Source organism: Podarcis melisellensis (genome assembly GCF_964234715.1).
Source record: "Podarcis melisellensis genome assembly, chromosome: 5".
NCBI lineage: Eukaryota > Metazoa > Chordata > Lepidosauria > Squamata > Lacertidae > Podarcis > Podarcis melisellensis.
Window position 1 is genome coordinate 68,008,533 of NC_138537.1, and position 14,852 is coordinate 68,023,384.

Here is a 14,852-nt window from a genome sequence, read left to right on the forward strand (position 1 = left end):
AAATGGCAACAAGTCATTCCGCTCTGAAAACTGTGACCTTGTTTTAAGGAGCCATTTGGCACCAGGCTTATAGATTTGAGTTTCTAACACTGATTGATGGGAGTTTTAGTCCAACAGCATCTGGAGGGCACCAGGTTGGCAAGGGCTGGGTCAGCATGCAGCAAAACAGACAGGAACACATTTATCATTCACCATAGCAAAATGCTCCCCCCAAAACCACACACACAATCCCCTTATTTGCGTAGAAGAAGAAGAGTTTGGATTTGATATCCCTCTTTATCACTACCCGAAGGAGTCTCAAAGCGGCTAACATTCTCCTTTCCCTTCCTCCCCCACAAGAAACACTCTGTGAGGTGAGCGGGGCTGAGAGACTTCAGAGAAGTGTGACTAGCCCAAGGTCACCCAGCAGCTGCATGTGGAGGAGAGGGGAATCGAACCCAGTTCACCAGATTACAAGTCCACCACTCTTAACCACTACACCACACTGGAAAATCTCCTCAAGTTTACTTGAAAACTAGGTATTACAGCTCAGTTTGAGTGAAATCACTAACCCTAGAGCAGATTCAAAAGTTCACCTGGGGACATAGCAGAGCTTGTCCCAGAATGTACCCTTCCCCCATTTTTCATAGCCTTGACTGTGCTTCTCAAATAAAAAATCTTCTCTTTTTGTGTGTGGAAAAGAATACTCTGCTATATGCCTGTCTGGTTTTTTTGCTTTTTTTTTAATCTGCTCTTTAACTAGGCCTTGTTAAGTACTGTTTTCAAAGATTTACTTTGAATATGTCCCACAGGCATGATCTGAAGATACATGATGCAGCAGAGTTTCTGAATGAAGCTAAGGAGCTATGGATCTAATCAGGGGACTGTCAGAGAATATGCTTCTTTAGTTATAACTATAGATGCAGAATCTATTCGAGCACAAATACCAGGAGCAAAAATGGATTCAATCAAACAGTCACAATTTTGCAGTGGTTTTTCAAAGGGTGCGGCAGGAAAGGATGGTAAGTGCGGCAGGAAGATTCCAGGACAATCAAAAGAAACATTTTAGTATAGTATAGTATAGTATAATACACCATGCTCATCAAAAACATTTTTCTATTTGCAAAATCAGAGCTAGAGCGACAAGTGATGCTTAAAGCTTATACCTCTCATTGAGTTTGTATACATACTTAAGGTTCATATGTAAGAGGCTTGTTTATAATTATATTGTGATATATGATTCCTGTTCTTATGTAGCTGCATTGTTTTATTATAAAATAGCTGTGTTCTATGTTATAGATCAAGCCCTGCTAGGAATTGTTTTTTGTTTTGTTTTCCATTGTTATCACCAAAAACCTTGGTGTGTTTTTGTTGCTTTTTATTCTGAAAGTGTGGCCCCGGGGGGGGGGGGGGGAGTTTGAGAACCACTGCAATTGTGTAATGCCTTCCTTTGGACTTGCTGCCTGTTTTGTGACATTTTGGTCAGTTGTAACAGTTGTCACTCTACTGTGACAAATGTTATCACTATGTACTCTTTAATCCATCCACCAGGAGGTGATATTTCCCTGGTGAACTGCAAATCCGGTATGCATCTGCTAGCCAAGTTGAGGTTTACAGGGCAGCTACACCATAGCCTCAATGTTGTGCTAAGCCAGGGCAAGGAGAAAGTCCACCCCTTACATACACAGGCAGCATGTTGGAGTCCTATGCTCCTAGACTGACAACAGATGCACTAGTTTTGTATAGTTTGCAGAAAGCAGAGGCACTGAAGGAATTCTTCCGGCTCCCAAGAAGTCACATGGTGTTCCCTCAGTTTGTTTATCATTCATTACAGAAACCACATTCCTTAACCATATGGATAAAAAAAGGATACCTTACGCAGTGCAAAAAAACAGCACGCAGAAGATGGGCAGGATTTCAAGAACAAGCAGGCATGCGTAGGAGATGCCTGCAGGGTCAAACCCATATAACCAAATGCTTTTGAGAGTATACTGGTTTCTGTCATCAGTAGTACAAACAGGACCCAGCTGCCTATCTCTGGCTTTCCCAACCTGATTAAAAATCTGTACTCTGCCAGGTCAACTAGAAGAGGCTCTTCCACCTGACAGAGGCCATAGAGATCCATGAGCTATCTGCCAGATACAGGTCAATCAACTTCAGCATTCCTTCCCATCGCATACTAGAATAGCCAAGTCGTCAGAGACTATCCTGGTCTCGTACAAACCACCAGCACAATGCAGAGTGCCATCTGCTGCATACATAGGATGATTGCTCAATGGGAAAAAAATGAATATAACCTTGAAACAAAGTGAACACACTACACAACTGGCCTGTTTTTCTCAAACATCATGTAGACTTTATGGCTTGAGCACGATTGATTGTGACATGGAGAAAATAAAACAAAATAATCTGACAAGAAAAGCATTGAAATAAGCTGTTTTGTGTTTCAAATGCATTCCTGATTTTATTGTTACACCAGCAGTAAATAATCCATGCAGCCATGTTCATCAAAAGCAATTTGAATTCCCAGCAACACAGTCCAGTAACAAAGATGATCCATTGGTTGACTATGATCAGTGACCTATTAATACATCAATAAATCTCGCCCTTCAATATCATTAAGATTTGGGGGGGGGGACAACACAATAGTTTACTTTTCAAAGCTTTTCTTATACTTAAGCCTGATGCTATTTTTCTGTTAGATTCTGTTATCAACATTTAGCTAAAGTAATGAAGTCTAGCAGATCCTGAATAAGATGATACTGTCAGACACCTGTTTCATTAGAATGACTTATTCTTCTGCATCTGGCCTAACATGCCATAACCACAGGTCGCAAAAAGTAAAAGTTATGAGATATAAAAGCATTAAATGTCAAGCAGAACAAGGAACCTATTTACTTGAGATCTTGGTATACCAGATTTGCAAAGTTCTACAACTTTCGAATGAGGAAAATTACTAAGATCACTTGATGTGAGTAAGTTTTCGTTACGAGCCACTTTACCATTACTATCTTGTTGAAAATTTCATTTCTGCATAGCGGCTTTGACCTGTTTCACCGTTGCAAAACAAAAAGTGATTATGGTAGGCTATATCAAACATATTCTGCATATGTGGTTTAAAGTCATTTCCCTGTACTCAGTGTTAAACCAACACAAAGTGCTTATAAACCTGACAGAACAAAATAATATAGCGTAGTAAATCTGGATGAACCGCATACATGGGGCCTTGTGCTCTTCTGTACTTCCATCAAAATTGCTTCTCTAGTGTACGTTTCATCAGCTTTATTTGAGCAACTTAATTAAAACACTGGCTGGCCTTTTAGATCACAGGAGAGCAAGGACTTCCTAACAGGCTGCTGCAGAGAATCCTTTAAAGAGCTCTGGGTGGAGGGAGCAACATAGCAGCTCTGACATTTATCATTACATAAAAGTCTACATTGACTGAATTTCCCTAGACACGCTGAAATACGATCCACACTACATAGTTTAATTGAATGCAACCATAAGACCAGGAAGTGGGGCTTAACTAGGAAGACGCCAAAGCTTCCATAGTAGCCATGGGGAAGTACTCCACAAAAGTTCAGCAACAGGCCAACACACAAACATACAACCTTTGTATCATCTTTACAGTTTCGCTTGTGAACTCTTGGCTGCCAGGTGCAGATTCCCTGCTGCCAGAGGTAACTGAACTTTCAGATCAGCTGGATTCCATCCCAGTCCTGAGTTCACCCATCCTGACAGACCAGTGCACTTCAGTCATTCGACAACTGGAACATTACAGGCAAAAAGCCTCAGTCAACGGAGCGCTGCTGCACAGCGATTTGCATTCAGCTCAGCCTGGTTCTGCATTGATTCAGCTTAACAGATAACTTTCTCAGGAGAAAGGGCAGGGGGACAGAAGACTTCCTACAACTGGGAGGAATCACTGGTTGGAATGCAGCCACGACACACTGTCGCTCTAAGAAGCCTGAAGAGGAAGGAAGGGAGGGAGGGAGGCGGAAAGACCCCTGTGCCATTTCCCCACTGACTTTCCCTTCCTGGAACGAAGGGGTGAATTAAGAAGGAAATCGCCCAGCAGGCTTCCTGACCCTGTCCCTTTGGAATGAAAAATTGGAACCAAGCCAATGTCCTCCCCCCCCAATCCAAAAACGCTCCTTCGCCAGCAACTTGTGAACCCCCCTCCCCTCTTTTTCAGCCTGTCATCAAGTTAAGACGGGCCCACGTAAGGAGGGGCACGGCTGGTGTGCTAAGATAAAGAGGGGATGCAGCACCGGGGAGGATGGAGGGGGGGAGAGGGAGAGGGGGGGAGCAAGCAAGCAAGCGAGCAAAGACTCCTCCAAGTCACTGCTGCTGCAGCAGGAGCAGCAGCGCCGGCGTCTCCCTCCTCCGCCTCTTTGCCCCTGCACGCCGCAGCCTGCAGCGCCTTCTCGCTCTCCCTTGCCAGCCAGCCAGCCAGCCAGCCGCGCGAGGTGCATTGATCTGTCCGAGGCGCCGCTGCTGAGCAGGAGCAGAGGCACGAAAGCGCCCAGGGAAACCCAACGGGGAGGAGGGAGGAAGGGGTCGCCCTTGCTCCCGGGCGGGCGGTCCCTCCGCTGGCGGGGCGGACCCTGGGAAAGGGCTGGGCTGCCCGGGAGGAGGGGAGAGCCAGGAGGCTCCGACGGGCGGCACCGGGCACGTCCCGCGTCCCCCAGCCCGCCAAGCGCCTCGCCCGGGCGGCCGACTAGTCCCTTCCTCCCGCTTCTCCTGGCCAGCCCAGGCAATGCCTGTCCTGCCGCCCCGCTCCCGTCTGGTCCCCGGCCTCCGCCCGGAGGGGGACACTCACCGTCCGGTGCCGCTGCTGCTGCTGACGGTGCCTCCCCAGCCCCGGGAAGCAGCCGGCGGCTGTCAGCGCCGCTCCTCCTCCGCCGGGGGTCCTCGAGAGGAGGAGGAGCAGCAGCGATCTGCCCGCGGTGGCCGCCATCTCTCAACTGGAAGCCGCCCCGCTCTCCGGCAGGCAGCGCTGCGGGGTTGCTGGAAGGGGGCGGGGAAGAGTCCCCGCCGCCGCCGCCGCCGCCACTCCCCGCGCGCGCGCGCGCATACACACACACACACACACGGAACCAGCCAATCGTGCGGCTCCGCCCTCCCTGGAGGGCGCGGGGACGGAGTGTCAATCCCCGGCCCAGCCCGCCGCCAATCGCCGCCGAGGAGCTGGGAAGGGAGGGCGGGACAAGGCGCCTCGGGAGCTGTCCGTCAGCGGGGAAGGTGGAGGGGCGGGAGAAACAGGGAGGGAATAACCGAGCGGCTTATTAAGAGGCGCGCCTAGCTCAGGTAGAGGCTGAGGGGGTGTCCTGTGGAGACGCGTAAAAAGTGGGTGCTGCGATCCCAGCCGCGAGTCCTCAAGGGTTTGGGCTGCAGTCCTGACCTCAGCCCCATTGAATTCAGTAGGAATTACTTCTGTGTAGACGTCGTGAAGGTTGCGCCGGTGGGAAATCTCACCCTTTGGCTGCTGTTTGATGCCTGGCTATCGGGGAAAGCGCTCGGCAAACGCGAAGATCAAATGCGTAAATGCAGTCAGAAAGAAGCCAGGCGGCTCTTCTTTTGCCCGCCTTCTTAGACTGTACTTTGTCCCAAACGCCGTCAGGTTGCTTATGGAGGCATTTCGGTCTCGCCCTTTTGGTGCAGAATGCGCGAGATGCCTCGTTCTGCTGGATCCGCTCCCTGGCTCCCTCGAAGGTGTCGCCCACGCTTTTCTCCTCGGAAGAGTTCCGAGCAGCCAAGGGCGGGAGGAGCAGGGGAGCCACGTCCATCCCGGGAGGTTGTGGAGGCAGGAAGGCTTGTTGGCAGGCGGCAGGATGGAAAGGCGTTGCTCTGCCCCGAGGGGACCTCCCAGCGTGAGAGATAGAAAGGAGTCTCCCAGAATTCTGCATACCAGCTGCAAAATCCAGAAAGGGGAAGCCTAACAGTGCAGCTCTTAAGAATATCTAGAATTTGGCAGGGAGGAGCTGGGGTGATGCCTGTTCAATTTCAGATTAAGAGATGGGTTCTAATCAAAGTGTGCAATTTTACTGCCGGCCATTGAGTTCAATGGGACTGACCCCCTCGTGGCAATAGAACTTGCGGCTGCCATTGTGGAATTTGGCTTCTAGAAGAAGTAGACAAGAAGTGTGGTGAATAAGAACATTACAGTAGTCCATTTGTCCCTTCACAGAACAGGCCTGCGCAAGTCACTGTTTACTGAGTCAGCCATAGGGCAATTGACTTAGCCACCACTGACGTGGCCAGGATCATAAATGTAAATATTGTTGCATGCCATTACAAACTCTGAGAGGTGAGGGATTCTAGGGATGTGCCCAGGGTCTGGTTTCCTTGGACTGAGGGATGGCAGAGACTGTGGTTTCTTTATGACATATGGTTTGTTTGTTTGTTTGTTTGTTTGTTTACTTACACACACACACACACACATATTACACATATATGCAACTCAAGTCTAAAATTGAGAGGCTCTTAGCATTAGCACTTGCTTCCCCCAGAGTCACAGTCTTGGAATCAAGCATGACTCTGTCTCTCGAGTTGCTGCCTGCTTTTGGCTCAGCTCTCAACCAGAGCACTACTTTTGTTATACTGATGGAAGTAACTATGGCCAACATTTCACAAATAAGCTTGCCTGACCAGTACAACAATGGAATCCCACATTAGATTTTAACCCTAGCTGGATCCAGGACCCCAGAAAGTAGAAGGGACTTGGGCATCATGCAGACTATCTCTACTCAAAACACTGTTCATGATGCTGAGAACCAATGTGGTGTAATGGTGTGAAGGTCAGACTAGGGCCTAGGAGTACCAGAGTACAAATCCCTGCTCAGCTGTGTTAAGTTCAGTGGGTAACCTTTCAGCCTAACCTACCTCACAGGGTGGTTGTAAAGGTAAAATGGAGTGGGAGAAAATTGTGTGCTTCACTTTGAGCAACTTGGAGGAAATACTATATAAAATAAAAAAATGACACCTGGAAATGTTGCTTTGTGCCTTAAGCCTTTGGATAATACAAGTCTACTTGAGTGAACATTTCCACCCTCATTTTTCAGCCTGGACACTGAAATCCAATTCCAAAGGCCTTCTGGAAGTTTCCAAGTGCTGCAATACGTCCAAACATTACTGGGATTTCAAAGGCGGAATTGACGTCTGGGGGAAATTTCCAAACGGTGGCACTTTGTCCTGGATCTTAGGCAAACCAATAAAACAATTGCAGGTTTTTTGGCGTTTTTGTAGCGGGGGGGGGACCTTTCATGGTGTCCTGGTTTTTACTTTTTTTAATATGGCAACCCTAGATTCCTCAGTGCAAGAAGTTACAGGGAACCAGACAAGAGGGCCTTTTCTGTAGTTGCACCCGCCCTGTAGAACACCCTCCCATCAGATGTCAAAAAGATAAACAAAGAGATAAGCAACTATACAACTTTACATAGACACCTGAAGACAGCCCTGTATCAGAAACTTTTTAATGTTTGGTGTTTTATTATGTTTTTATATCTGTTGGAAGCTGCCCTGGGTATCTGGGCCAACCCAGCCCAGGGTAAAAATTATTGTTGTTATCATTATTACTAAAATTATCCCACATAAGGGAATACTTCCAGCAATATTTCTATATCACTGGTTTTATAACATTGATAGATTGATTGATATGGGGGGGGGAACACTAGGAAGATCCTCTGTTTATTCTCAGTTCTTTTTGAACTTTTTGTTTCAATTTATAGTCAGCCCCACCCTGGAGGCTTTTAAAAATACGTGGCAATGAACAATTCGACTGTGATCCTCTATCCACTTATGTGGGCCTAAGCTCTATTTAGCTCGATATGACTTACCTCCACGCAGACAGATATAGGAGTAAACATAAAACCCAGTCATAAGCATGCAATAACATCAATTAAAAACCCTGCATAAAAAAATAATTTAAAATCCATAATAGCAATTGATATGAATAAAGTATTTCAACTCTGGAATAAAATTCTCATTCCCGGTCTTTTTGTACCTTGTACAAGAAAACCAAAGCAGAGGGGTAACTGTGTATAAACAGATATGTGTTCCTTGCAAATATGTAACAATGAATGGGGATGTGTTTTGCAACTGTATACTTGCAATTTTACAGAAACAATTGCTTATTTTGAAGTTTGGGGCTTTAACTAGCTGCAAGCCAAGGCTTACCTGCATTTACCTTTTTAAAATTCCTTCTGCTGGGATTACTGAGTTCTTTTCACCTCTTGTGCAGCTGGGAGGGATAAAAAGGTAAAGGACTCCTGGACAATTAAGTCCAATCAAAAGTGACTTTGGAGTTGCGGTGCTCATCTCGCTTTCAGGCCAAGGGATCCAGCATTTGTCCACAGACAGCTTTCTGGGTCATGTGGCCAGCATGACTAAACCGCTTCTGGTGCAACAGAACACCGTGATAGAAGCCAGAGAGCACAGAAATGCCGTTTACCTTCCCGTCACAGTGGTACCTATTTATCTACTTGCACTGGTGTGCTTTTGAACTGCTAGGTTTGTTGGAGCTGGGACAGAGCAACAGGAGCTCACTCTGTCGCGGGGATTTGAACCGCTGACCTTCCGATTGGCAAGCCCTAGGCTCAGTGGTTTATTTAATTTTTTTATAAATATTTATTGGAGTTTTTAATAAAAGAAATACAAAAATAATAAACAGCATTGCTTTGTTTTTACAAAATTTCATAACATCTTTAGACTTCCTCACGTCTCCCGCTCCCACTTACATCATTAATAAGTTTTTTCAAGCAAATTATCATCTTATTTGCAATTTTATAACCACTCATTTAAATACAATATAATAGTTCTCCTACAGAAACAAAATCCTAGGCTCAGTGGTTTAGACCAGTGTTTCCCAACCTTGTGCCTCCAGCTGTTTTTGGACTACAATTCCCATCATCCCTTGCCACTGGTCTTGCTAGTCAGGGATGATGGGAGTTGTAGTTCAAAAACAGCTGGAGGCACAAGGTTGGGAAACACTGGTTTAGACCACACAACAAAGAAGATGGAGAAAGAATCAATGGAGAAAATGGAATATAACATTTTAGTGGTGTTTATAAGAATTAAGTATCTGCATTTGTTCTGATAGGAAACAGTCTAACCCAACCCCCTACTGGAATGTGGCCCCTAACAGCTTTCTGCTAGAGCAGGGGTCAGCAACCTTTTTCAGCCATGGGCCGGTCTACCGTCCCTCCGACCATGTGGTGGGCCAGATTATATTTGGGGGGAGGGATGAACGAATTCCTGTGCACCACAAAGAACCCAGAGATGCATTTTAAATAAAAGGACACATTCTACTCATGTAAAAACATGCTGATTCCCAGACCATCCATGGGCCGGATTGAGAAGGCGATTGGGCCGGATCCGGCCCACAGGCCTTAGGATGCCTACCCCTGTGCTAGAGTAACACAGCCCTTAAAAAGCCACACAAACCCTGGAATGTTTGTAAGAAATCCTGCTGTGCATTATGGGCACATTCAGCTTTCCATCTGCTGGTTACTATTCTGTAGCCTGCGAAAGAAACAAAGATCAGGAAAATAGCTTGTGCTTTGGGTTTCCGGGAGAAGAAGAATGGGTAAAAAGTCTGTTTCCTCTGTGGAAGCAGCAGTTACCTTCTTAGCATCATAAGAGTAGATCCAAACATCAAAACTGAGGCGTCCTGGCACTTGGGGGTGTCCTTGCCTCTCCAGCTTTCTACCTTAGATGAAGAAATTTGCATGCTTTCTTCCTCCCCTCAGGCGCCTTGTGTTAATGGGACATCCCTTTCATTCCCCAAAGATAATTCAGGAACTGCAACAGACCTGGTCATGGAATGTTAACCACTGCTAATGAGATCCTTGCAACAGGAAAGCAACAGAGAGGTTGTGTGCAGGAGGTTTGCACAAACCTCATGCCCCTCACATCTTTATGCTACAGTAGTACCTCGGGTTAAGAACTTAATTCGTTTCGGAGGTCCGTTCTTAAGCTGAAACTGTTCTTAACCTGAGGTACCACTTTAGCTACTGGGGCCTCCCGCTGCCGCCGCACGATTTCTGTTCTCATCCTGAAGCAAAGTTCTTAACCTGAGGCACTATTTCTGGGTTAGCAGAGTCTGTAACCTGAAGCATCTGTAACCTGAAGTGTCTGTAACCCTAGGTACCACTGTATCCCCCCCCCCCATGCTGACTGGGGCCGATGGAAGTTGTTGTAGTCCAAAACATCTGGTTGTCCTATGCACAAACAGCTGCAGGGACCACTTGGGGGAACATCTGTGCAAGAATTGCAGTAGTCGCAACTCTCTTAAAGAAGCATAATTTTGTTATAAGCTGTTCCTGCTGCACTGCTGGAGGTGCATTCTGGGAGGGGTGGGTCACTTCTTACTTGGTGCAGCAAATTTAGTGACTCGGTTGCAACTCATGCTGGGAGGCAGTTGCAGCACAGAGGAAATAGATAAATGCACTGCAAAGCCTAGGGTCACCAGCTGTATGAACGGAAAACGAAGAGTCAAAGCGTCACAATGAAAAGCCCTCCAGCAACCAGGCGGTTTGTTGGTTAGAAGATGGAATTTGCAGAAGTGGAAGCTCATTCCAAGGAAGAGGAAGTGCAATAAATAAGCAAGCGCTCAGGGGAAGTTTCAAAATTATACCTGTACTCAAGTTTCTCAGGAATAAGTTACTGTATGCAAGCACAGTATGGGCTTGACAAGCAAATGCAATGTGTAAGCAGAGAGGTATTTTCCAGGCTGAGTCATTACAATACATTGATTTCATTCATTGATTTATTTCATTAAAATGTATATACCACTTGACTGTCAAAACAACCAAACACACTGCAAAGCAGTTATCCAAAAAAAACCACCTCAATTCATGGGGGCATTTGTATAAGATCGCTATTATCACATAACAGCATGTGATAGGCAGTTAGGGATGAGTGAAATTGGCACTTTCTGTTTCTCTCTTTTTTTTGTTACTCTTCAAAGTTCTAAACATTTCCACATCAGTTTGCCATTTTTTCAAAAAGTCCTCATGAAAATTCAAGAGCATTTTAGTGCATTCATTTCTCTACCCTACCCACTGCTACCTAAAATCAGACAATCGTTTGTAAAATCAAGCAGGTTACCGGAATATATATATATATATATATATATATATATATATATATATTCTCTGTTCCAGTAACAAGAAGCCGAAAGCACCAGCCTGAAGATGACGAGTGAGACCTCGTCGAAACGTCGCCTAGACACCCCAACTTTTACACGGGAAGACACCCGAGGACACCAAAACCTGCATTCCTGTACCCGTGAAAATCTACGAAAACATATATATATATATATATATATATATATATGCAGGTTTTGGTGTCCTCGGGTGTCTTCCCGTGTAAAAGTTGGGGTGTCTAGGCGACGTTTCGACGAGGTCTCACTCGTCATCTTCAGGCTGGTGCTTTCCCTTTTACACGGGAAGACACCCGAGGACACCAAAACCTGCATTCCTGTACCCGTGAAAATCTACGAAAGCATATATATATATATATATATATATAACCTGCATTCCTGTACCCGTGAAAATCTACGAAAGCATATATATATATATATATATATATATATAGACCATGCCTTAAATGTAGCACGATTGCTAAGATTGCAATCCTTATAAAAAAATAATTATTATTTTATTAAATGCATTTTCGAAATCTTGGGTCTTCTCTGCAGTAGTCCTGTCTCCCCATAGGCCTCAGTTATGGAGCCAAGAGGATTTACAGCACTTTCATCCTCTTTGATCTGTCCCATTCTCTGCTGAATGCAGAGCCATTCAGAAAAGCCTCCTCGGCTGACAGAGCGAGGCTTGGAGGGCCTCAGTTTCTTCACCAGTGCCATATTTGTATAGCACTCCCTGTGTGCAGGCTAGGTGGGTGATCTGAAGTGCATAACAGTTCCTTGAAAGGCTTTTCATTTGGCTGACTTTTCTTAGAAGGGTATTCTTTCTCGTTTTGAGCTGCAGCAGTTTTTTAAAAAACCACCAAAAAAACCAACAACAACCAATGCAATCTGGAAACATGAACATCCGTTTTATTTTTGGAATTCACCCCAGAGTTGATACATTAAAGTAATTAATTTTTTAAAAAATGGAAAAGGAAACGTGTATGAAATCCAACTCAGTACATAACAGTGTACGTACAAGCAGTTCCCACATGTACTAATATGGCTGTGAATGAAATAAAATATTTGGCTGAGAAGCAGCTGGGTTTATGCCTTCCCCCAGCTTTTAATGAGAAGTCCAGATGATTGGTTTGCTGATGAGGATGAATTACAGTGTTCATTTTGCATGGAGGGTTTCTTGTAAAATGGAGGAAATACTCACTTCCTCCTTTCCAGGACACAAAAGGTAAGACCTCAGCCATCTCTGCTTCAGGGAGAATTTGCTAGTATGTTTTGGAGTTGGTCATATGTTCTGGAAAGCATTATTATTATTATTTATATAAAATTATATAAATTTATATACCACCCTACAACCCCTCTCTCTGCTTACATCCACTTGGTAAGATACTTTGCACCATAGAAGGCTTTCTTACCTAAAAGCACTGGCAAGCATGCTATCTAAAAACACTGGCACATATATTGGATGATTGGTGCAGTGTAATGTCTACCTGAGATCACTTCAGTGTCTCTGGCTGACAAGCCCAGGAGTGAAGCTGATGGGAAGTTGAGGAGGAAACCCAGAGAGGGAGCAACCTGAAGGTGTTGTTTTTAGCAACAACAAATCAAGTTATGTGGATCAGATCAATGAGCAAGCTTTTATAGGGACCAGTAGCATCATCAAACCCATTTGGGCAAATGGGACACAGCCCCACCCCTCAGGCAGTCCCTCACTTGCCTTATGACTCACAACATGTTGACAGGTGGCTCTGCTTGTCACTGGCTCTGTATCCACCCACTGCTGCTCTTATTTGTCTTCTGCTCTGCCCCTCCCAGTGGTGACCAGTTCTAGCTCCTGTGTTCACCCAACAAAATTTGCTACAGCACTGAAAAAAGACCGAGCCAGGAAGTGTCTTTTTAACTTTTGTAGTAACCAATAAATGGAAATAATGATAAAGATCATATAGAACAATCACATAAGCATTTGTCATCTTGATTGTATCATACTACAGATTAAGATAAAGAGAGCTGTAACTGCTATAGGAGTGCAAAAAGAATATAAACCATTCTTCTTCTCTTGCTTTGCATCAGGCTCTGATTAACGAGTGCCGCCTGAATGTCATTTGGCTTCCAAAGTGTTTATTGTGTCCTGAATTATTGCTCGCATTCCTATATATCTTTATCAAGCTTTTTCTAGCATGCAGTGTCTAGGTAAACTATTTCCTGAAACAGCATCATCGCTCCTTCTCATATTGTACTTTCAAGCAAAAGGAGTACCTACGATCATCCCTGTGGCTTAAAAAAAAGGGGGGAAAGGGATTATTACATGTCTGTCTCTGAACAGTCCCTGCCTCTTGAAAAGACTGGCTCAACATTACAGTGGTACCTCGGGTTAAGAATTTACCGTAATTCGTTCTGGAGGTCTGTTCTTAACCTGAAACTGTTCTTAGCTTGAAGACCAGTTTAGCTATTGGGGCCTCCCACTGCCGCCGCACCGCTGCTGCGCGATTTCTGTTCTTATCCTGAAGCAAAGTTCTGAACCTGAGGTACTATTTCTGGGTTAGCGGAGTCTGTAATCTGAAGCGTCTGTAACCTGAAGCATCTGTAACCCGAGGTACCTCTGTCCTTTCCAGTGGGGCAGCAAAGCTTAGTACACTGGCTTTATTTTCAGACATAGAAACACATACCGGTACTTAAACCATTTCCTGATTGCCGTGCCTTTCAATTTGAGAATGACTTGCAAAAGTCTGTAAATCTCTTTTAAGAAGCAGCAGCAGGAGGGAGACAAGTGAAGACACCATCAGACATCAGTAGGATGCCCAAGAACCTGTACATTGAATATTTGTGGAGAGCTGCTCCTCATGCCCTTTCTACCTGGCCAGCCCAGATAGTACAAGGGCCATCAGTTGCCAACTGTCCTCTAAGGGGGAGGAGGTACAGGACACAGGGAAGAGATGGAGATGGAGGACGGACAGGCTACACCCCAATAGTGGAGGGCAAGGTGGTACAGGAGGGAGGCAGGTGGCAGCCTCCCTCCATCACCACTGCCTCCTAGGACCAGGAGGGGCTTGAAGAGGCAGGCACAGCAACAACCTCCATGTAGGAGAAGTTGCAGGTTGCTTGTGCTCTTGCCATCAGAGCATGGGCTTAAGTTTTGGTGTAGCCACACCCTTGCTCCAGCTTGGAGGGGTGCCAGCTACTTAGCTACCATAATTGTGTGTGTGTTTAGTGCACCACAGGAACTACTGTGAGTTCTTGCTTTGTCAATAAAGAATTAAACGGCCAACCATTTGTCCTCCTTAGGCTGGGTGTGCTCAGGACAAATAAGTATGCCTAAGAAATACTTGTTTCTCTTTTTTTCTTTCATCGTCCAAAGGGGAGCCAGCAAAAGCAATGTGAAAGACGGACAAATACCAAGTCTGACAGGTAACTGTTGTTAATATAAAGGAGTTGTGTACCATACCATTCGTGGCCTTCTTTGAAGCGTGCGATTGGCGGCCACAGGAAACAGAATACTGGGAGAGAGGGAGTTCAGGTCTGATCCAACAGGGCTCCTTGTATAGAAACAAGTCCTATTTATTTCAGTTGTACTTGTAATTTACTTCCAACTCTTTTAGTGGAAGCTTGCTTCCTCTAGAAATGAAGAGGATTTGCTTCCAAATAAATGTGTTGAGATCAAGGTGCTTGGAACTGAAGCCTTGGTTAATCTAACCAACAGATAACGAAGGTTAGTCGATCTAGCTGTTAA

At 45.3% G+C, this 14,852-nt stretch overlaps 1 protein-coding gene across 2 annotated transcripts in view; it reads right to left on the reverse strand.

The window, feature by feature from the left end:
* MCU (mitochondrial calcium uniporter) overlaps positions 1 to 5,009 on the reverse strand; it is an 80,907-nt gene extending 75,898 nt beyond the window's left edge. Inside the window, exon 1 of one of the 2 annotated variants that reach the window (XM_081913183.1) lies at positions 4,802 to 5,009. In XM_081913183.1, the coding sequence (XP_081769309.1) occupies positions 4,802 to 4,939 (138 nt within the window). In that variant the 5' untranslated portion in view covers positions 4,940 to 5,009. The remainder of the gene's footprint in view (positions 1 to 4,801) is intronic. The other variant, XM_081913184.1, reaches the window with a different exon arrangement.
* Between the last annotated feature and the right edge of the window lie 9,843 nt (positions 5,010 to 14,852).